The sequence below is a fragment of the Podarcis bocagei genome (genome assembly GCF_964188305.1).
Source record: "Podarcis bocagei genome assembly, chromosome: 2".
Taxonomy (NCBI): domain Eukaryota; kingdom Metazoa; phylum Chordata; class Lepidosauria; order Squamata; family Lacertidae; genus Podarcis; species Podarcis bocagei.
This window is the reverse complement of record NC_138126.1, coordinates 65,693,709-65,717,644: the sequence shown is the minus strand read 5'-3', so window position 1 is coordinate 65,717,644 and position 23,936 is coordinate 65,693,709. Positions and strand designations below refer to the sequence as shown.

The window sequence follows — 23,936 nt, the reverse complement described above, 5'->3', positions numbered from 1 at the left end:
AAAATTTAGCAATGAACCTTTTTTAAAAAAAGGAGTATTGTTTTCAAAAACTTACAATAAAAACAACCGATGACAATATTCACGCAGAGCATGTTAGAGAGAGATGCCTGTATCACTTTACAGATCACTAACCACTTTTGCAACTGTGATTCCTCTTGGATTATCAGCCAGTGCTAATATAACCCCTCTACATTGTCAAGTGAGCTGGGTGGGTGGGGGATGGGACCTCCCATTTAGTTACAAATGTGAGAAGCTGAAACCACACCCCATCACAATGCTCCTTTTTACAATGCCTCAAAGCACCTGATTTTGCTGTGTGATACCCTCTCATACACCTGTGTCCCGAATGTTGAGCCAAGCCTCCTGCAGGAGGAATTATCCTTGAATGTCCAGATCAATGGCAAAAAGTGCAGTATAGAGACCGCAATAGCGAGGGACCGATTGCTGGTACCCTGAGTTGTTCCATTTCTCCCCATACAGCCAAAGAACATACCAGAAGGGAGAAAAACCTGTGTTAACCTACACTCCAGATACTTACAGTTGCCTCAGCCTCACAGCACACCATTTCCAAACCAGTATTTCAGGTGTGGCTACATTGCTAAGAGACCAGTGTTCTGCAGGGAAGTTTCATTAGGAGGGCTGGAGGGGGGAACTTGTAAAAAGGGACTCATTTGTCAAATGCATGTACTGTATTCAGATCCCTTTTCCATTCCAAACTGCATCAGGTAGGGGGAAATCATACTTCTTGTTATGATACTGTTTGAATTGCTTGAAATTCAAATAGGCTGGACCACAAATAGGAGAACAATCTAATATGGAAAGAGAAGAATATCCATGATTTTTTCCCCCACCCCCTGGTGGGCATGTAAACACTGAATATTATCAGTTTCCACCTGTAGAAAGAAGAATTTAGTAGAGGAAGGAACTGTGCCAATAGTACAATAAACTCTAGCCAGCTTGGTCAATTGCATGACCTGGTACAAGTCATTCTCAATGTGTAGGGTAGGAAATGAGGTTGAATAGCTTCAGTTAAAGAACTTCAATCTATTGGGCACTCCAGTTTTATCATCATTATAATAACAAATCATTCAGAAGGTGCCCCTGTAGCAGACTGGCCACTCAGATTGAAAGGATACCCCAATTTCCACCAAGCCCAAGGTTTTCCAGGTGCATACTGCATAAACAGAAGCACTTCACACACAGCCTCTCAGCAACACAAGCAAGTCTTATGTCACAGGATATGGTGCTTTCAGTGTCTCTTAATGTTAAAGATATCAGGCATGACCCATGGGCCAGGGGTCACCTGGGATAAAAATCATTCCCCCAGGAAGGGCATAGTTCCATGCGGAGCTGGACTCTCATTCCAAGGGCCTGAAACTACTGTACCTCTCTTTCACACCAGTCCAGGACAGCTGTAGTTCCATATGCTGGAAATGGTCCAAAGAAAATCACAAAGAAACAGCCTAGAAGGGGGGGGGGCAATTTCAACCATAGCCTATGAAACTAATTTAAAGGGGATGGGCCAAAGCAACTCAAAAGGGGAGCATCCTTTGGGATCAGCTTTACTGGCAGCACAGCCCACCACCACAGCTGTAGTTTTTATTCTTCCTTTCCTGGCACCAGAAGAAGGTATGCCGGGGGGGGGGGTGTGATGGAAAGTCCCAGCAGGGCCTAGACCTGATGATAAAATGTCAGCCCAGCAAGAACAAGTCTATTGGAGATGCTGAAATTGGACCCTGGGACATTTTGCATACAAAGCATACAGTCCCTGTCTATAAACTTGCTCACCTTCTCTGTGGGAATTGGATGTTTCAATGGCGTACGTGCATAGTTAGCACATGTTTTGTTATCTAAGAAATAAGGATCTTATTTGCTTTTGATTTCTGCTCCAGGCATTTTGTGAGAATAAAGTTCAACACTGTTGTCCGAGCCTTTCATTTCAGTGTAGTCAAACAGTATTTGGGGCTTGCCGAACACTTCTTAAACAAACTTACAGGGGGTCAGACCCAGGCTAAATGAAACATAATCAAGGGGGCTTGGGTTAGCTATTACTAACCATACCAGTTTCAATGGGACCTAAGTACAGTTAGCTTCTTCTGTATGCAACCCAAGAGCATAGTCCCTATATTCAATCTCCTCTCCTGAAAGTCCTTCCTTCCTATTCCCACGTGTGAGGTCAATGTCATCCATGTGAGCGTCATTTCTGTACACCCCTTTTCTCCACACTGAAATCTGGTTCACACATTCATACCTACATTTGATGAGTCATGAATCATACATAATACACTGCTATTTTTTTAGAGGTGCCGGAACTCAGCTGAACGCCTCCCTTGTTCTCTTATAATGGCAATTGTGCCCACCCAAGAGGTACTGGAACTGAGTTCTGACGAGTTCTGGCTGGGGGAAAAAGCCTTGCTTAGCCACATGTGTGAACTATATCATCTGAATTTGTTGAGTTGACTTTGGGTGGAAGGAAAGTTGTGCTGGTAATATTTGTCACACCAGCCCATCCACACATCCAAGACTTTAGTTTGCAGCTGGCAAGTAACAAACATAGATGTGTAAACTTGAGCTTATATCAGTGGGGGCTGGTTCATTAGGGCTAGCCGAGCACCACCCCACCAACCTCACTCTTTCCTCAGCCTTCTTACTTCTTACAACCACTCCAGGGGATGACCCTGCCTGTCAGCTTCCTCCTCCTCCTTGGTCTCTGGATTTCCCTTGCAGAACTCAACAGGGAGGCAGCTGGGGACAAACTTCCACCGGTGACTTGTCTCTGCCTGTCATTGGCTCTGGGCTCCACCTATTGTTGGTTCTATTGTCGGTGCCAATAAGCACCAGCCACCCCTGACACGGGTGGCGCTGTGGGTTAAATCACAGAGCCTAGGACTTGCTGATCAGAAGGTCGGTGGTTCGAATCCCTGCGACGGGGTGAGCTCCCGTTGCTCGGTCCCTGCTCCTGCCAACCTAGCAGTTTGAAAGCACGTCAAAGTGCAAGTAGATAAATAGGTACCGCTCCAGCGGGAAGGTAAACGGCGTTTCCGTGCGCTGCTCTGGTTTGCCAGAAGCGGCTTCGTCATGCTGGCCACATGACCAGGAAGCTGTACGCCGGCTCCCTTGGCCAGTAAAGCGAGATGAGCGCCGCAACCCCAGAGTCAGCCACGACTGGACCTAATGGTCAGGGATCCCTTTACCTTTACCTTACCCCTGACTTATATATGTGTTGGCAAAACATGTGTGAACTAGTCATGGGCATCCAAGGCCCATTTTATTTTGCTGCTTTTGCTAGAGAGGCTTCGTGGATTTCCCACTTTTAGAGTGCAAGTTAAAGAAACTTCCTCCAGCGCGCACACGCACACACAAAGTGGAAGGGTCTGTTTTCCAGGCAGAGCTGAATTCAGGTATGAGAAGCGCCCCCCCCCCCCATTTTCACCTTAGCGGTTCTCCATGAAACAAGGTAACCCGACATGTGTGGCATCTGACCCCGGGAGTCACGAGCACCTGCCGGATTTGTGCTGCCCCCCCCCCCACCTCGCGCCAGGGCAAGGAAGGCTCGCAACGCGCGTAGGCGCCGAAGAGCGCGTGGGCACAAGCCCCTCCTCTGGAGAGGGGGAGACGGAGTCAGATTGAGAAAACCCGGACCGGGAGGAGTGGTGGATCCGGCTGGGGCAGGTGTGATCTCAGCAGCCGCTTCTCTTTTCTCGCCCCGGGCAACTTCTCCGCTCGCCACAGGTTGGGGCGAGGCCAGCCGGTTGACTTCGAGTGTCTGACGAAGGGAGAAGAGCCAAGAGCGCGCAGAGGCTGTCCCAAGAATTTGTTAGTCTTGAAGGTGCTCTTGCCAAACGAGACTCCTTGGAGTTTTCGCTGCAACAGGCTGGTAGGGCTGCGCTGCCCCTCTGGGAACAGCGAGCGAGCGAAGATCGGCGGCGGCGCGGAAGAAGCGATCGCACCCACAGCCTCCTTGGGTCCTGTCTCCGGCAGCCGCGTCCTCTTCGCGTCGCTTCTCCCGGGGATGCGCTGATCTCTGCTGAGCCTCGGCAGGAAGGAGCACATGGAGCGACCGGAGCCGCTCTGGGTGAACAGTAGCTGCGCCAACGGTGAGTAAGAGCGCTCGCTTGGCCGCCACACGCGGGTTTCGAGGAGGGAGATGGAGAAGAGACTGCTGGGCTGCTCTCCTTTTCTTCTTTTCCTGCTTCCACTTCCCAAGGTTAGGAAGACCTTTCCATCTCCATCAGGCGAGTTCCTGGTTCAAAAAACTGATCGGTCCTTCCCACGCTGGCAGGCAAACCCATTAAAATAATCGCTTTGCCCCCTTTTGCTGGAATACATATAATTCTAAGAGGGAGATCAGAAGATTTATAAGGTCTTCGGAACCTCTTGCCCCATGTCGCCCTTGAGGTCTGTGTTGCTCCGAAGAGTGGCCTGCTTTGCGTAACTGTGAGGTTTGGGAAGGTGGCGTTTTCTTCTCCTTCGGTTCTCCAGGCGATTGCAGCAGCTTCCTCTGTTTCCTCCCCTCCGGGTGCCTGTAGGTCGCCAAGCAAGCAAGCCAAGCGATTGTGCAAAGTACGCCTGAAGAGACAGGTGCAGAGATTAAAAATAAAAAGTAGAAGCTTGTTTGGCAAGGGGGCTCGTTCTCACGATCAGCCCGGCCAGTCTCCTCCTTTGCAGGTGAAACTCAAACTTAAAGAGCAGGGTTTTCCCGGGGGTGTTTTACTTAAACTAGCGAGGTGGTCGTGAGATCGAATTAGAAGTAATTGTGTATTTCCTCCTTCTATCTTTTTTGGAACAGTCAGTTCTTGTGAGCGCTTGTGGGAATATGGGAAGCTGCATTGTATCAGGTCAGACCCTTGGCCAGTCTAGTCCAGTATTGTTTACACTGACTCCCAGTGGCTCCCCAGAGTTTCCCAGCTCAGCTTGAAGATGCCAGGGATTGAATTTGGGACCTGCATGCAAAGCAGACTCTCTAGCACTGAGCTGTTCACCCCTAGAGAAAAAACAAGAATTCTGGTGGCAGGTGGGCCGCGGTGCCCTGATGTATCAATGAGCTTGGACTTCTAACTCCTGTCAGCCCCAACCAGTGTAGCCAATGGGAGATGTAGTCTGACAACCTCTGGGAGGGTCAAAGGTTCCTTCATCCCACAGGTAAAAGGGCAAACGAAAGATTAAAGCATGGGAGGCTGGGAACATTATGGCCCTCAGGGCAGTTACTCCAGTATTATCATGTCTACAAACAGAAAGTTCATAAGAAAGTGGAAAAAGCCCTGAAGACTTCCCTCATGCTCAGCTATAATAGCTGCCTTGTCTTAAATTGTGCTGGCTTGATTGGGAATTATGGCTGAGTATGGCGCTGTGGGTTAAACCACAGAGCCTAGGACTTGCCAATCAGAAGGTCAGCGGTTCGAATTCCCGCAACGGGGTGAGCGCCCATTGCTTGGTCCCTTCTCCTGCCAACCTAGCAGTTCGAAAGCATGTCAAAGTGCAAGTAGGTAACACTCCAGCGGGAAGGTAAACGGCATTTCCGTGCACTGCTCTGGTTCGCCAGAAGCGGCTTTGTCATGCTGGCCACATGACCCGGAAACTGTACGCCGGCTCCCTTGGCCAATAAAGCGAGATGAGTGCCGCAACCCCAGAGTTGGCCATGACTGGACCTAATGGTCAGGGGTCCTTTTACCTTTACCTTTTTATTCCAGGATAGGGTTATGGGAGCAGTGGAAGGGTTAGGGTGCTAGGTGGGTGGTGCGAATGGTGAAAAGCAGTGGTGACTTGTGAATCCTACAGAACAATGTGGTGCTGCTCAGATTAGGGTTCCCTGTTCACCTTCCAAAAGAGTATAATGATTTTCCCCTCCATTCACAAGCAAAAGTAATAGAGATGGCTTCTTTTGCTGCCCTTCTGCTGCTGCTTAATTTGCTAAGTATGTTTTGAAACAGGATCAAAAGCCACATCTGCTTTCACAAGTCTGTTTTGTCATAGGCTTCTTGTGAAATAGGCTGTAAAAGATAATAGAAGCATATGACCCATAAGTCTTCAAGATTACCTTCTGTTAGCTTCTACTGATGAGCATGGCTGCTCCCTGGATTAATGTGGCTTTATTGGCTTGTGGCTCTTTTTAAATATTTATATTTTATTGAGGTTATAATAGTGACTTAAAGTAAATAGCGGACGAAAGAATATAAAATGGAAAAAGAAATCATCATCATCATAATTTTCTTATTTATACCCCACCCATCTGGCTGAGTTTCCAAATATTAAAAACATTTTAAAAAGAAGAGGAAAACAGCAATAACAAAATAACAATAAAATACAAAACTATACTGTATATATGTAGATGGATAAACTTATTGTTTCCCTCAGTATATGATGATTCATGTATCACTATGGTTTCGATAAATATGTTCCAAAGTATCATTAAATTTGTCCATGCCTAATCTTCATCTGAAAGCGATCCGTTCATGGGTTGCAGGAGTTGTCATGTCAGCTATCCATTAATTAAAGGATACTTCATCCATATTTTTGTCCTTCCAATGTATCAGTATCAATCCTTTTGCAGATGTGAGTGCATGGAGAATCCATTTACATTGTCTGATAGTCAAGCATCATATATTAAGTATATAGTTTAAAATGATGTTATCTTCTGAAATGTTTAACTCTGTCTCCACAATATTTATTCATTCTGCATCTCCAACAGCATGTTGTCACTGAGAGTCCATGTTTATGCAATCATGATGGAATCCAATAAACTCGAAATAAAATCTCTTGTTGTATGAGACATCGTTTGTAATCTAACGATACATTGGAAACAGAGGCTAAAATATTATCCCATTCTTTAACTAAGATGGAGCTTGTTAATAATGTATTCCATTTGCTTCTCAAAGTTTGTGCATCAAATTAATTAATACACAATAAACATTTCTAAAAAGTAATAGCTGGCTTTTTAGCCTCCAGGGATTCAGTCCAGTGTTTGAGTATCACCTTGGCTTGTGACTCTTGGTGTCAGGCACTACAGCAAGGGAATCCAAAGATGAATAAACAGATTTTTTAAATCTATCAATTTCAAAGAAGTTTACACTGCAGATTAGGACGGAATGGATGGCATACTTTTTCTAAGCTTTTATTTTATTTGTATTTTGGGGGGGGGGGGAACAGAGCAAAGGAAGAAAGATGTATGGCAGATTTTGATGAGTTTACAACTCTTTCATTCTCTCCTTTATCAGATAATCCTGAATACTTTCATGGCAGTTGGTTTACCTGCTTGTGATTTTATGAATATCTGGCTTGGTGGGGATGGCAGGCTATGGAGTGGGTATCATAATTAAAGGATTTGACCTTCGTTGAGATTCTATCAGTCTTTAGTATATAAATCACTTTCTCCTTGAAAATTAGAAACTATGTTTTCAAGACCGGAATTCACTAAAAACGTTCTTGACTGGGAATTGTTCCAGATGTCTGCTGCTGTGTGTGACACTGCCATTGAAGTATAGAGATGCCTCCCTAAACATGGCCAAGGTGTAAAGAGACAAGCGATTTGAGTCTGCATTGCTCACTGGACAACATACAGTATTGCACTCTGTATCCTGAGAAGGTGGTGGGTTGTGGGTCAGCTGCCTGTGGGTCTCGTCATTATAGTTGTAAGCTTCTCTGGGTGCCTTTTTTCTTTTGGCTGAAGAACAGGGCGAAATGCTTCTGATAAAAAACAGCCAACGCCTGCAAACCTAAAAGGGAGCAAGTCCTATTGAAAGTGAGACCTACTTGTGAGTAAATATGTTGTTGGTTGTGCTGGAAATTTCTAGTTAAACAGCACATTTGAATGTTTACTTCTGTCCTTTGTGATTTTTATGGAAGTTTGAAGGGCTGATCTACACACACCGTAGACTGAGGCGAAAGAATCTTATGATGCACAAGTGGGCTATACTAGTTCATGCTTCCTGCCAACGTAGCAGTTCGAAAGCATGCCAGTGCAAGTAGATAAACAGGTACCATTATGGCGGGAAGGTAAACAGCATTTCTGTGCACTCTGGTTTCCATCACGGTGTTCTGTTGCGCCAGAAGTGGTTTAGTCATGCTGGCCACATGACCCAGAAAGCTGTCTGTGGACAAACACTGACTCCTTTGGCCTGAAAGCGAGACACCTTTGACTGGACTTTACCATCCGGGGGTCCTTTACCTTTTACCTTTTTACTGCTTCATGCTGTAGTTGGGGGAGAGGGTTGCCTGTTTTTTATCACTCTCACATGTACTCAATCAACAAATTGTTTTAAAAAACTACTGTACTGCAGCATGGAAAAAAATAGTATCTCAGCCCATTTTCTTCTGTGCTGGTTTTCTGACGGTGCTGAGTCTCCCCCTCCCCCCAAAAAAAGTTGATTTCCCCCTCCCCACAGTCTGAAATTGTACAGTCCATTCTGTTCCCTCAGGAGTCTTCCACCTTAGCATTATCACCTTGGCTAGACAGAAGACATGTCCCAGATCCCATTTCATTTCTCTTGTAAAGGGGTGAAATTTGGTGGTGCTCTTTGAATTTCCCCTCACAGAATGCAGCAGAATCTGAGCAAATAAATTGGTGTGGTTGTAACTGGCCTCAATCCTCCCCCTTCTCCTTTCTTTTTTACTTGGGCTTTTGAGGATGTTGGTATTCTTGTCAATCCCCGAGGAAGGAAAAGGCTACATGACATTAGGGCATTGTGAGTATGTTGGAGATAAGAATTCACTGTTTGTTTTCAGGCTCACAAAGACTGGTCTGTATCAGGCAAATTGCCAGTGTCGAAACACCACGCCACATTTGCATTACTGTATTTGTAGCATAGCTACAATCCTGCCCTGTTTTATCAGACCATAGGTATATATGTTCTCTCCCTCTCATTTAAAGAGCTCTTGCAAATGGGTACACACCATTTCCTTTAACCTTTCCTTTAAGGGTCTGGGCTGCCAACAATTTTTTTCATCAGAGTGCCTGTGCTTTTAAAAAAATGTTGTATATATTTATTTAACACATATACTGCTCTGCAGCAAAGTGGATTTACAATAAACGACCATGTACAAAACAAATAGTAATAGCAAGGAACAAAACACAAAGCATATCAGGGTTCTTAAAAAAATGATTAAATAACCAATTTAGTTCAAAAATATTTTTATCACCTATATCCTGAAAACCAATGGGCAGGGTACAGAATAGACCTCCCACGTCCACTAGTTTCACATACCCTCCAGCATTTCTCCTATGAAAATAGGGACATCCCATTCTGCACTGATACTTTTACTATTTATACCCCACACATCTTACTGGGTTGCCCCAGCCACTCTGGACAGCTTCCAACATATAGAGGGTGAGTCCTTTAAAAGAGGCCCCATGGATATAGAGTACACATGTTCCACGGGGCATCTTTTAAAAAGACTTACCCTGTATCAAAACATTTAAAAACATTTTTTAAAAACCTTCCCTATACTGTAGAGGATTGCCTTCAGACGCCTCAGGGGCCAGATAACTTCTTACCCTCCAACATTTCTCCAATGAAAATAAGGACACCCTAAGGAATTGCCACCTCATGAGAAGTGTCCCTGGAAAAGGCCCTGGGAAAGATGGAGGGCACAAGGAGAAGGGGACAACAGAGGACAAGATGGTTGGACAGTGTTCTCGAAGCTACTAACATGAGTTTGACCAAACTGTGGGAGGCTGTGGAAGACAGGAGTGTCTGGCGTGCTCTGGTCCATGGGGTCACAAAGAGTCAGACATGACTAAACGACTAAACAACAACAACAAAGGAATTGCAGGACATTCCAGGATGAAATCAGAAACCAGGATGGCTTCTCTAAATCAGGGATGTACCTGGAAAATAGGGACACTTGGAGGGTATGGTTTCATAGCAGAGGTGCAACAACCATGAGGCTTTTCCTGTCTTTTAGCCACCCACTTTTTCAGATGGGGGCAGCCATTAGCAGGTTATAGTGTTTATCTCTGGACCATTAAAAGGGTCATCTGCTGATATCTGCTATCATACTGTTTTTAAAGGCATAAGCCCAGGCCAAACAACGTTTTTTAATCAGTTGGTAACATTATAGAATGTTTCACCTCCCTCTTTGCTTCTGATAGTTCAAGTATCAGACTGCCCTAACCCAGGTCCTCCACAAAGCATTGGAGTCCTTAGCTGCCACTCACTTTGCATAGCTCAAACAAAAGGTCTGGACAAGTTTTGACAGCACCTGCTTCTTCTCCTTTCTCTTCTGTTCCAGAGGGCAAAGTAGAACCTACACATGGAGATCGGGTGCTGTCAAGCCCTTTGGCCACAGTTTACCTTTAGAAATCTTCGCCCAACCTATCCTTATTTGAGTTGTAAGGTTTGTACTCTGCACCTCAACCATCCATAATCCGTTTAGTCACGGAAAAGAAGGATATTTATAGTAATGAGTGGCTTTGTAGAGATGGAAGAGGTGTAATCGTTTCCACCTGTCTTGTATTATGGTATAAATGAATTGGTGCCTTGGGTGTGTCTTGAGTCTGGGAATCACAGAGGCTCATCCATCCCCACCCACACTAGCTGACACACCTTAGATCTGGGTGCTGATAAAAAAAATTAACTGATGAAACTTGATTTGTATCTGTGTTCGTTCCAGTTAAAACTATGTTGCATGCTTTATTTGCAGAGCAGTCTATGCGTATGTATGTGTTGAGAGAGAGTGCGTGTTTCAATTCAATGCTCCAAAAATTCTCCTTTCCCCTTTTCTCTTTCCCCTCTGGTTTTATATCCAACCTGAGGGGAACCTTCTTCAGCCCAAGGCTCAAATTCTCCATGAGCCTCATGTGTGTGGTACTGGGTGGGACCAGAGGCAACAATGGGTAGGGAAACAGGTCTTACCTTCCTAAAATAAAAGTTAAAGGTTTCTACATATCATAGAATCATAGAGTTGGAAGAGACCACAAGGGCCATCGAGTCCAACCCCCTGCCAAGCAGGAAACACCATCAGAGCACTCCTGACATATGGTTGTCAAGCCTCTGCTTAAAGACCTCCAAAGTAGGAGACTCCACCACACTCCTTGGCAGCAAATTCCACTGTCGAACAGCTCTTACTGTCAGGAAGTTCTTCCTAATGTTTAGGTGGAATCTTCTTTCTTGTAGTTTGGATCCATTGCTCCATGTCCGCTTCTCTGGAGCAGCAGAAAACAACCTTTCTCCCTCCTCTATGTGACATCCTTTTATATATTTGTACATATACATATGTACCCACCCACTTCTGTCTGTCATCCAGCCAGGCAGTAGGCTGGGAATAAAGGGATGCAGGCTGGGAAGGATCCCAAAGCCAGGCAGAGAGGCCTGAAGGTCTACGTTCAGCCCCAGGCCTGAAGTTCTTCACCACTGATCTAAAATGTTGACTGCACTGGGAATATTTTATTCTCTCCTATGTGAAGATGATAGTGTTACCGGTACCAAGTCCAAAACGCTGTCCCTCCCAGGCCAATAAAGAGACAGTGGGTGGTAAGGTAAAAGTTTATTCTCAGTTGCTGCACACAGACTCGGCAGGATATCTCCAAAATCAAGCACGCAAAATACAAAGCATTTATGCCACTGTGGCAAGCAAACAAGCACATGATGTCTTGCATCACTATTAGCTTGTGTGAACAAAGCATGCCTAAGTCAGGTATTCTACTTGGCTACAGAACAATTACTCACTTATCCTTCTTCATATCGTGCTCAGGCCATTCCAGGTGTGACTGGCCTTATACTTGCAACTGTGGGAACATCTTGCTGTTGTGACTGTGTTTATGCGGACTCAGCAGGCTGTGGTTAACTATGTATGTGACATACAAACTTCAGAGCTATGGCACCCAGGTATCACTAGTGTTTAGTTTGACTTTGACTTTTATTTAGTTAACTTATTTCAGTTCTTGCCGAGGTAGGATTGATTGATTGATTGATTGATTGATTGATTGATTTCATTTTCAAAGGTAAACTCACAAGTTTTGAGCCTTTCTCAGTGTTGTTGCTTTAACAAGGATAGCACATTTGTTGGCACAATTTGAACAATCACGTCTTGGCTTAGTAAGCTAAGATTTTAGCAAGACGTTCTCCTGCCCAATCCTGTTCCAAAGCTAGTAACGTGGTTCAGATGAAACAGGAAACTGTGGTTCATTATAAACTCCACGAAGGGGGTAGAGAAGGGGCTGCCAGGGTGGATAAGAGGTGTGTTCATATCTCAGTTTATTAAGATGAGATTTGATTGTCTGAATCAACCAGTTATATAGTCCCATATAAATCTGGAAATCATGATTTATTTGCATTTGCAAAAAGAGGGGTTAGTTATTATCCTCAGTTGCAGCTCAGTCAAGTTTTTCCAGTTTTATATTTTTTGATAAATGATTTGTTAGTGATGAAATGTTACTGATTCAGTACAACTGTATGAAAGAGATTTTGAGAAATGCTCTCTTTATATGATGCAATACATTGTAAGACAGACTGTAAGACATACAGCATTATGTCAGCTGTACAGTTTGTTCATTTGGCAACATCTATGGCTCTTCATAGGAGGGAATTCTGATGAACAGGTATCATTCCCTTACTTCCATCATCCATACAGTAACTACATCTATTAGTTCATGGAACTGTTAGAAATCTAATAAGCGCAAAAGCTAATCGTGTTCTTGTGCATGTTCTAGGAACAATCATGTTCTAGTGATCTAGCGGGACATTTCTTTTCTTCTTTCAAGGAAGCAAAGGACCTAAATAATGGCATGTTTTGAGCACGGCACGCAAAATAAAGGCAGCAAATGTATTATTTGCTTAAAGTCTTAATTTCTGCCCTCTTCCCATTTTCTTGTCTTCCCAGGTTCATTATTAGCTCTGACATGCCTTTCTGGGCAGACGTTCTGTCAGGTTGTTGGGAATGTCAGCTCAACAGTCTTACCCCACAATAATATCACCTTAAACACAAACTGGATGGTACAGATAGAAGACAAATATGGCTTCTACATTGGCTTGGCCTTGGCCATCTTCTCCAGCTTCTTGATTGGCAGCAGCGTCATCCTTAAGAAAAAAGGACTGCGTCGGCTTGTGGAGACAGGAGGCACCAGGGCAGGTATGGTTTCAATGGCTCAGGAGGTGGGTGAGGAATTATTTTCTGAATGAGCTGTGGTTGTATCTGAGACAGGGCTGGCCAATATGGCACCCTTCAGATGTTTTGGACCACAAGTCCTATCAGTCCTGACCACTGGCTGGCAGGAATCGTCATCCACATCTTGAGGGTATCATGTTGGCTATTGCTGAGAGATCTGACTCTGAGCCTCAAAGTGTTTTGGATTCTGATGGCCTTTGCCTACACATTACATAGAGGCAAATCCTTGCCTGAAGAGGCAACTACAGCCAATCACAGTTCATTAGGGAGTGTGCCTGTTTCTCCATCTAACCCACTGAACTTCAACTGGTAGATGAAGTTCACCAGGGGTAGGCAGGGGTAGCTGGTCAACAACTTGCCTCAACCCTGACCTTTGGTCATGCTGGGTGGGCGCTGATGGGAGTTACAGTCCAACATCGAGAGAGCACCACATTGGCAACTTATCTCTGCGCTACTTTGTTACAGCTTGACCTAAGGTGAGTCTCAACAGCAACACCAACACCATGCAGATATGATAAAAATGAAGAAGCAGGTCCCCAAGTGCATTTAACTAAATCTATTTTTTGGTTGGTTCATTCATTCATTCATTCATTCACAATCTATTTTATACCTCAACTCAATAATCTTCCTAGGATGGTTTACCAAAAGAATTTTAAAAATGGAGAAAATAGAATAATGTGAAATCCACAAAATTATAAAAGCAGCAAAAAAGTCAGCAAGGTTAAAATGGCACCTAATAAATTTGGGAACAGTTTCTGACACTGAAAGGACAATAAAGTAATCACCAGCCAAACCTCTTCCAACCCTGGGCTGCCACCACCGAGAAGCCTCTTTTTCTGGAAGTAACTTGTCTTACCTTGGATGGTGGTGGTACTGCGAGGCACTTGCAAGGAGGCTCTCAAGTGAATATCTTAACGCCCCTGTTTTGCAAAGCTTGAAGGCAACAGACTAGCTCTTTCTCTTAGAAAAATATCAGCAGTCCCTGCTAAAAGGAAATAAACTCGAAGAGCACACACAGGTTCTATAGCTCTTACAGGACCATGGAGTTTCTAGACTTGGCTGTTCTACTCTCTTCCCCTATATCTGTCCCATCTAATCTCATGCCCATCTAGGCATTCAGGCCATATTTGTTGTCATGGTATCTAGGTACCTCCCTCTTTCTCTTGCATTTTAACATTCCTGAAAGTCTGACATCTATTGATAGGCGGTGCTTCCTGTTTTGCTAGTACCTATTTTCAGTCTTAAGCTGCTTTGGTTTCCAATAAAATACTGGAATCAGGATTCTTGTGTGTAGCAGCTGATAATCTCGCTCTGTGTTTTTCCAACAACTTTTTTTTTACCTTGTTTTTCAGTGTCGTGTCTTGTTCTAAAACTAGTATATCATTATTATGAATAGTAATAATGTTCAGTTAGCTATGGTAGGAGTCACTATACTGATATGCATTGACAAATAGCTTTTAGATCAGGGCCTCAAATTTGCAGGGAGCTTCCACAAGTAGAGCTGGTTCTCAACTGCAGGCACTTAACTGCAAAGCATGTAGGGTCAGGGGGCAGGATCCTAATGGAGGCACTGGGATCTTTTAAGTGCATCCTTGATATCATCCCCCTCTCCCAGTCTCACGCAATGGAAAACATATGAGGGGGAATACTTGATTAGGGTAGCATCACAATCACATATTTAAAAATATAAATTGTCATTCTGGGAAGGAAGTTAAAAATGCACCCAGAGCCCACTGGTTTGCATGTGTTTTATCTCTTTTTGTTTCTATTTAATTTTACCTAGTATGTGGTTCTTATTTCCTTTTGAAGTCTCTAAGCATGTCTGCCTTTTGCTTTCCCAGGGGATGGTGGCCATGGCTACCTTAGGGACTGGCTGTGGTGGGCTGGCTTGCTGACCAGTAAGTATGGTTATTCACACTAGCCTAGATTTGTTCCTATCAAATCTTTATCACTTTCCCTCTTTTTCATTCGCTACCGCTACCATGTGGAGGCTATTTCCACATGCTAGCAGTGCTCTTTGAGAGCCTTTCCCCACAATGACATGGAAATGTCTAGGTGATCAAACTAAACTATATGGAGATGGCCTTTCAGTCTTTACCACCACTGCATGAAGCATGCATTCAGCTTTCTTCAGCTTCCCTGTGGGGACTGGAATGTATAGAGCTCATCACCAAGGTTGGGGTGGAGGGAATGATCATCACCAGGGCCAACCTAAAACATATTGGTACATGAAGCAAACCACAAAATGGTGCCCTCCCCCTGAAAGAAGGGCTGAGTTAAGATCTACATCAGGAACGAATTGGGGAATCAAATCAACCTTATATGATAGCTGAAGTGGGAATCAAAGACTGTCATTGGGAGTAAAGGGTCCCGCTCTGAATTGTGTCCAAGAGACCCAATAGGGCAGCCCCCACCATTTCCTCCCTACGGGTGAGAAACCAGCAGTGCACCCTATTCACCAAGAGGCTGCTGTAGAGGTGGCATGGGGTGGGGGACCTGCTGAGGAGTGGCAGATCCAGCCTCCAAGGAGTGTGACACAGCTGTTGTTGCCACATCAGCAGTAGCAGTAGGCGATACATTCCTTGGAAGCCAGATCTGCTGCCCCTGTGGATTCTGCCACCTGAGTGGTCGCCTCACCTTGCCTCATGGGTGGGCCAGCCCTGCTCATCACAGTACAGTGGTGCCTTGCAAGACGAAATTAATTCGTTCCGCAAGTCTCTTCGTCTTGCGAGTTTTTCGTCTTGCGATGCACGGTTTCCCATAGGAATGCATTGAAAATCAATTAATGCGTTCCTAGGGAAACCGCCTTCAGACCAGGTCCGGGGACAGTCTGTCCCCGGACCTCTTCTGAAGGCTGGGGGGGCAAGGGCTTTTCTTCCCACCCCCAGCATTTTAAAAAAACCCCGGGACAGCGGAGGACTTCTCCGCTGTCCGGGCGATCTTAAAATGCTGGCGGGCGGCATTTTAAAATCGCCCCGGGACAGCGGAGGACTTCTCCGCTGTCTGGGGCGATTTAAAAGCCCCTGGGAAGGCAGGCAGGGGGGACAAAGACTTTTGCCCCCCGCCAGCCTTCAAAAGCCCTCCGGGACAGGCAGGCAGGGGGGAGCAAAGACTTTCGCCCCCCGCCATCCTTCAGAAGAGGTCCTGGACCTCTTCTGAAGGCGGGCGGGGGGCGAAAGTCTTTGCTCCCCCCCCCCCGCCTGCCTTCAAAAGCCCTCCGGGACAGGCAGGCAGGGGGGAGCAAAGACTTTCGCCCCCCCGCCCGCCTTCAGAAGGTGTTCCCGCCCCGCCGCCCGGCTTCGGAGCATCGTTCCGAAGCCGGGCGGCGGGGGCAGGCTTCTCCCCGCCGCCCCTTGCTTCAAAAGAGGTCCGGGGACAGCGGGAAGCGCTTCCCGCTGTCCCCGGACCTGGGGCTGCAGGGAGAAGATCGCTTCGTCCCCGCTGTCCCCGGACCTCTTTTGAAGCAAGGGGCGGCGTGGAGAAGCGATCTCCCCGCAGCCCCTTGCTTCAAAAGAAGTCCGGGGACAGCGGGGAAGAAGCTTCCCGCTGTCCCCGGACCTGGGGCTGTGGGGAGAAGATCGCTTCTCCCCGCCGCCCCTTGCTTCAAAAGAGGTCCAGGGACAGCGGGAAGACCTGCTGTCCCCAGAGCTTGCGGGGCAAGCTTCGTTTTGCGAAGCAAGCCCATAGGGAAATTCGTCTTGCGAGGCAACTCGAAAACGAAAAAACCTTTCGTTTTGCGAGTTTTTCGTCTCGCGAGGCGTTCGTCTTGCGGGGTACCACTGTATAAATGATTCACTCCTCAGTAGAGATGTTTGCTGGCCAAAAACAAAAAATAGCCTCAAGGCACCTTATGGAATAAGCCAGCAGTAAGCAGCCTGGTGCCTTTCATATGTTCTGAACTGCAACTGCAACTCACATCCACCCCAGTTTGGCCACTGGTCAGAGGGAGATGGGTGGTGGGAGATGTAGGAGGCTACGTTGTTGCTGCCCCTGGCATCAGCTTTCATGGGCTAGAGTCCACTTCAGAAGGACTTGGAAGCAGATTCTAGTCCATGGGCAGGCAAACTAAGGCCCGGGGGCCGTATCCACCCCAATTGCCTTCTAAATCTGGCCCGCGGATGGTCCGGGAATCAGCGTGTTTTTACATGAGTAGAAAGTGTCCTTTTAAATAACCTCTGGGTTATTTGTGGGACATAGTTCATATTTTCCCCAAAAAATATAGTCCAGCCCCCCACAAGGTCTGAGGGACAGTGGACCAGCCCCCTGCTGAAAAAGTTTGTTGACCCCTGTATCTAGTCCATGAAAGCTTATGACACTCTTAAAGGTACTCCAAGGTTTTGGAAGCTACTGACCCAAGGCGGTGATCAGTCATTTTAGCATTGTCTGGTTTGCTAGGATTGGGTCCATTTTCTAAAATTGGCTAGGCACATCTGCCACCATATTGGATTCTGATCCATTACTCAGGAGATATTTGGTCAATACTTTTTGCACGGAGTTCCTTGAATCTACAACATGACTCTTAAGATGCCTTTTCTTGTTAAAAAAAATGAAAACACCACAGTGATTGGTGTAAAACCATCTTTCTCCTGGTTTTTAACTCCAGTGCTCTTTTTCACTGGGCCAAACTATGCACTGAATGCAAACAAAATTAGCAAGAACACTTGAGCAGGAATAACACTCATTGTAATTTACCTGTTCTGTTTATCCTTTGGCTGTTTGCTCAGTGGGTGGAGGAGAAGCTGCCAACTTTGCCGCCTATGCCTTTGCTCCTGCAACAATTGTTACTCCGCTCGGAGCCCTGAGCGTGCTCATAAGGTGATTTCCTCTCGTTTCTATTCTGTCCTCCCATATTTATTCTAGGTCTGTAAATGTCAGTGGTAGTAACATGACTGGCCATGCAAACAGAAAAATAGCCTGATAACTTTCTACCAGTACACAGAAGCCAAACATTTGCTTCAGCCTGGCTGTCTAACCCCCCCCCCCCAAAAGCAGATCTTGCATGGTACTTTTTGACACACGGGTGACTTTAATGACTTTAAATGAGTGCATTTAAAACAGCAACGAGCAACCTGGTGCCCTCCAGATGTTTTGGACTGAAATTCCAGTCATTCTCGACCATTGGGCATTCTAACTGGAGCTGATGGGAGTTGTGGAAACACCAAAGTAGTGGTCCCAAAGGATGAACTCCCTTTGGGTGCAAAGTGGTGGTGGCAGCCTGACGCATTGCAGCAGCACCCCTTAAATATTAATCTCAGGGCTGGAAATCAGTCAATAAGTTACAGCGAGTGTTTTCCTCTTCCCAGTGCCCTATGAACCTCAAGGGCGTTAGGGCTGCTAGGAAGGGATGTGTGGGTGGAGTTGCTCCCCTCTTTCGTCTCTGTGCTCCTCATCAACTGATACACATGGCAGCTAGAATATGATTGGAGGAGCAAACCGGTTGCATGAGAGTCCCCAAAGCTCATCAGTATATCAGCTTATTAAGCTAAGATATGAGCATCTGAACATGCCCATTGTCAGTTAGATGATTGGTTCTGATTTAAAGTGTCCAAATATCGCACATGCCTCTCTGTTTGTCACTGAAAGAAGTTTCCAAAGTTCTGTAGAAGGCTGTTATTAATGAGACAACCATGTATTCTGACTTCTTGTTAGTTTTCTGTGTGTTGATTACCCCAAAGCAATTTTATTGATTTTTCTCCCCTATTACCCAGTGCCATTTTGTCCTCGTACCTGCTTGGAGAGCGGCTGAATCTCCTGGGCAAACTTGGTTGCATGCTGAGCATTGTGGGTAGTACAGTTCTTGTGATTCATGCTCCAGAAGAAGAGGAGGTCACCACTCTGGACGAAATGGCCTCTAAACTGAAAGAGCCAGGTAACCAGAAAAGCAGAAGGTTAAAGGTATCACCAACCAGCTATAAATGTAGCTTATTATCTGAATCCCTTGTTCAAGTGGGATGGCAGTGGCATGGCACTTCAGTTTTGAATCCCCAGTATGGCTGTCATCCTATTTGTGAGCATTGTGGTTCAGTGCCATCCCCTGAAATGTCTTTGCACTGCTGCTGCTGTTTCCTGGAAACATTGCCCCCTTCACAGATCTCTCATGCCCCATTGCCAAATTGGACACGCAAGGGCAAGTGAAATGTGGAGAGCTCACTTTGAAACCCTCTTCAGACTCTTTGCACTAAAACACACAGTGGTCTAAAGAGGAACCTGTGTGCCTAGTGATGTTGGGCGCATGATGCCCTCCCATGATTTTAAGTTATGAATTGTTAACCTGTGGCCCTCTAGGTGTTGTTGTACTCAACCAGCAGTGGCAGGGGTCAGGGATGATGGGAGCCACATCTGGAGGGCCGCGTTGAGAGGGAACCACCTCCATTCTAAGACCTTGTTCAGGCAGATGTCCAAATAGGTCTTCTGAGTACATATGCAGGTGCATGAATTAGAGCTCGTGCACATGTCTTTCCCTGGATCCCGCCTTTATGTGTGCTTATTTTCTGCATTTTGTGTCAGTCCTTTTGGCAGACTCACCTCGCCTAGTTCCATTTGTTTAGGTGGAATAGTTCTCATTTCTTACAGCTAGGATTCTATTGGTTGATCAGTTGAACTCCTTATACCTGTTAGTGGTGTGTTACCGCCTTGCCACAACTTATACTCTGCTCCTCATAAAACTGCCGCAACCTGGTGATGAATTCCTCACCCCCCTTCTTTTCATTATTCCAGGTTTCCTTGCTTATGCCAGCATTCTGTTGGCGGTCTGCCTGGTTCTGATTTTCTTCCTCGCCCCACGTTACGGCCAGACCAACATTCTCATCTACCTCACCATCTGTTCTGTGATTGGAGCATTCTCAGTATCTTCAGTCAAAGGACTAGGCATTGCCATTAAGGGCTTTTTCGCTCACTGGCCTGTTCTTAAGGACCCACTCACCTGGATTCTTGTCCTCACATTAGTGGCCTCTATCACCACCCAAATCAACTACCTCAACAAAGCTCTGGACATTTTCAACACCTCTATGGTTTTCCCCATCTACTACGTGCTGTTTACCACCATTGTCATCACCACTTCAGTCATCCTCTTTAAGGAGTGGGTCACCATGTCTGTGGTGGACATCATTGGGACAGTCTGCGGGTTCCTCACCATTATTTTAGGGGTCTTTTTACTCCATGCCTTCAAAGATATGGACATCAGTTTGAGGAACCTGCCACAAACCCTTCAAAATGCTGACGAGGCCCCAGCCGTCAAGGACGACAAGAACATCCTGATAGAGCTGGATAATCCAGAAATCAAGGCTGACAACAAACCCAAAGTATTCATGATCTACAGCTGAAACCTAATAGCAACAATCCTGCAGCTGCAGGAACTTGGATTGAACTGTGTGTAGGTAATACAGGCATGTGCTATATTTTGCATTAACGGGTACGCATACGCATCTTCTGAGAAATAGCAACCAAGTTGAATACCGTGAACTAGCTGTCTCATGTTTTGTCTCAGTAACCCTTTCCTCCCATCCTTTGGAATGTCACTGCACACCCCACACTCTGGAATTGCCTTGACTGCTTTGACTGTGCCTGCCTCAGACAAGCAGGTTTTCATTAATCATTTGGGAGTGGAGGGGGGATTGGTTCCATCTGTGGTTGAAGTTGCTTCTTGGCCCCTTTGCATGACGTTGTTTCCTCCAATGTGATGTTCCCCTGAGAGGCTATACTGAGGTGCTGTGAGGCTACGAAGAGCATTCAGATTTGAAGTCCATGACCTGTGAAACTTCTGGGAAAGTTCTTGTGGCCTTTTTCAACCCTGAGTACTCAGTCCTCTACTGAAAGCGTTAACAGAAAATAACTTAAGGCATTCTTCTGATGAGCCAATTAGATCAGATATCAAGCTATGCTAGGACTCTTTTCCCAGACAACTAGCTTTCTGTTGTTGCCTGACAATTCCTGATGAAGGGTGGTTGCACCATCATGCAATTGCCTCATCTGTATGCTAAAGAGGGAACAATTTCACTGGGACAATATTGCATGCGTCTTTCTGCCTATGCATACTACCCTTTAGTGCCTTTTTGGTCTTCCGCTGTTATTAAGTTGTTCTGCTTAAAAGTGGATGAAGTTAACCCATTAACCTATTGCCCTGATAGTGCGGCAACTGTCTTACAGTGCCAGTGTGTATCAAGAGGACAATTCTGATAGTGGTCCCATTTCTTGTACTATAGTGCCTATGTAATAATGTATTATGAAAAGGCATAACAGCCAATGCAAAATTGTGAAATATGCTTCATCCCTTGTAAACTTCTGGTGAGACAAAATGCTATTTGTATTTCTGTTAGCTTCTGCCATTATACCAAAGGGTCAGCCATCTAACCAAGGGTGTTTGAGAACCTTTTACCTTACAGTGTACATAAGGAGAATCAGTCGACTGCAGTATTCATTCCTGTGGTGGTAAGAATCTTGCCCATGCACCCAGTTTTTGGTTGCAGGAAGATAATGCAGTTCTCCTCACCACAAGCAGCATACTTCTCATGCAACATGCTTGGTTACACATTGTGTGCACTTGGGCTCAGTACCCATGTTACTCTGACGACTTGACAGCTGCCAGGGAAACATGAAAAGCCCTGGCCCACACCCAAGGAACCCATGTTAAAAAGCTAGGGCTTTTAACATGATAGATATGAGAGACTGGTGTTGTGATGTAAATATTGTTGGCCAATAGCCCTCCATGTTCAAAAGTGCCTTAAGTACCAGAATGATGGTGGTATCTCATGAGTTCTGTTTGGGGTACTGTGTTACACCATCATTAATGGGGGTGCAACATGCTAGTTATGTTCTTAATAAGATTTGTAAGTGGCTATAACCATTAGTGTTTATTTTCAATGTTAAGTTCTATACGTATGTAGTAGACCCCCCCAAAAAACCCCCACCTTTCTGTACAGCTCAAATCCCCAGTTGTGATCACGGCAGTGTAAACTGGGGTCAAGTCTGCAGGATTTATGATGTCATGAAAGTTGACGGTGGTTTGGGTCCCATGACTGTCACTATTTCCCCAAATGCTTGTAAGATTTCCTTTGGTCAATGAAAGTCTTTTTGCTTAGCCTTGATGACCAAAAAATTGTCAAATGTACTGTAACAGGCACATGCCCTTTTTGTGGAAAACCAATAAGAGAGAAATTAGGCAGGGTTAGGGGACAGACATCAAAATCCTGAGAATGATGAATCGAAGCTTTTTGCAACAGCTCCCACCAACCCTGAGTCCATGACTGGCTATGTGTATAGCAGGCAAAAACATTTAGAGAGTGCAAGGTTGGAGAAGGGTGCTCTGAATGAAGGGGCTCAGGGGGAAATGACGAGCATTGGGTGCCATAAAATCCACACCCTGATCCTGTGTTCTGCTCCTGTGAAACAGCAAATCATAGTGCCTAGTGCAGGCTCCCACTTCATGGAGAAATGTACGGTATTTGCTTGCTATGGGGAGGGACAACTTCTCAGTCTCCACAGCAACAGCAGCAAGAGCTGTGCATTTAAAAAGAGCAGCATCCTAAGATTTATACGGACAGCACAGGCATTAACCGAGAGCTGGCAAAAACTTTAAAGGAAATTTTAGGATGCAAAAAGAGTTGATTTTTGCATGCTGGTAATACTTCAGCTGTTGAAGTACAAACAGAAGCTCTGCCTGTCTTTACATAGTCTCCTTTTTTGACATTTAAATCAGTGGTTCTTCATTCCAGAAGGAAGAACTCCAGTAAGAGTGTTACCCTTCTAAGGTTCACTTTCATTCTGCTGTGCTTCTTTTCCCAGTACAAAATGGCAAACTGGAGATTATTGGCATCTAAACTTATGGTGGCATGTATGTTTGATGCTAGGTATGAAAAGTTGACGAGCTTCTAGTTTCTTCTAAATTTGAGGTCCTTTCTTCACTTCTGGAATGAAAAAAATGTGGTGTTTGAAGCCTCCAGGATGTTGAGCTCTAATGGCATAATGAAATCTTACAATAAGATTTGATGGGAAGGTTGGAGAGTGGAGCTCCATAGAGACTGAAGTGCACCCAAGTTCATCTCACCACCATAGTACAGTGGTACCTTGGGTTACAGACACTTCAGGTTACAGACACTTCAGGTTACAGACTCCGCTAACCCAGAAATAGTACCTCGGGCTAAGAACTTTGCTTCAGGATGTGAACAGAAATCGTGCTCTGGTGGCACGGCGGCAGCAGGAGGCCCCATTAGCTAAGGTGGTACCTCAGGTTAAGAACAGTTTCAGGTTAAGAATGGACCTCCAGAACGAATTAAGTTCTTAACCCGAGGTACCACTGTACAGAGTTCCAATATCAACCAGAAATTTTGGCTTTGGCACTGATGCTGACAAATAACATTCATCTGGAAAAGGGAGGAGATGGATCTTGAATGAGTACAAGCTACAGATCAGAGATCAATGAAAAGTCACCAACTCAGTTGAGAGGTCATATTTCAAAACTCTATGGCAGACCACAACTGTGGGCTAAAAGTCTGTTCTCTTCATTGTCTACAAAGGTCTTTTAAAACTCCGGGGATCTTCATTCCTAATGAATGTATTTTACAGTTAAATAAGATCAATGTAACGTTGTGAATAGTTATGATGGACAACTTGGATTTACCCCTCCCTCCACTCCCAAATTTGAACATATGGCATTTCAATGGTACTCATTTGTACTTGGAGAGGGGAAGAATAAAGATCTTTTTGTACAAACTCTTAAAAGGTGGAAATTTCAATTGTTTTAAGTTTTGTTTGCTTCCTTGTATTGCTTCCTGTAAGATTTGCTCTGTGACCAACCAGGAAGGCAAGTGCTGCTAATTAGATACTGGGATTGCAGCACC

The 23,936-nt window shown here is 45.3% G+C and overlaps 1 protein-coding gene across 1 annotated transcript; it reads left to right on the top strand.

Annotated features, from left to right (window-relative positions):
- The first annotated feature begins 3,608 nt into the window (after positions 1–3,608).
- On the top strand, positions 3,609–23,817 carry NIPAL4 (NIPA like domain containing 4). Its single transcript, XM_081181135.1, has 6 exons — positions 3,609–4,097; positions 12,817–13,065; positions 14,943–14,999; positions 17,826–17,916; positions 18,810–18,970; positions 19,819–23,817. The coding sequence occupies exons 1-6, from the start codon at positions 4,052–4,054 to the stop codon at positions 20,421–20,423; spliced, it is 1,209 nt and encodes a 402-aa protein (XP_081037261.1). The 5' UTR covers positions 3,609–4,051; the 3' UTR covers positions 20,424–23,817.
- Positions 23,818–23,936: the final 119 nt, after the last annotated feature.

Excerpts from the sequence above, each read along its gene's own strand:
- NIPAL4 (XM_081181135.1), top strand. The coding sequence starts at position 4,052 with ATGGAGCGACCGGAGCCGCTCTGGGTGAACAGTAGCTGCGCCAACG. Across the intron at positions 4,098-12,816 it reads GAACAGTAGCTGCGCCAACG|GTTCATTATTAGCTCTGACA; the intron begins GTGAGTAAGAGC and ends TTGTCTTCCCAG. Across the intron at positions 17,917-18,809 it reads GCCCTGAGCGTGCTCATAAG|TGCCATTTTGTCCTCGTACC; the intron begins GTGATTTCCTCT and ends CCTATTACCCAG.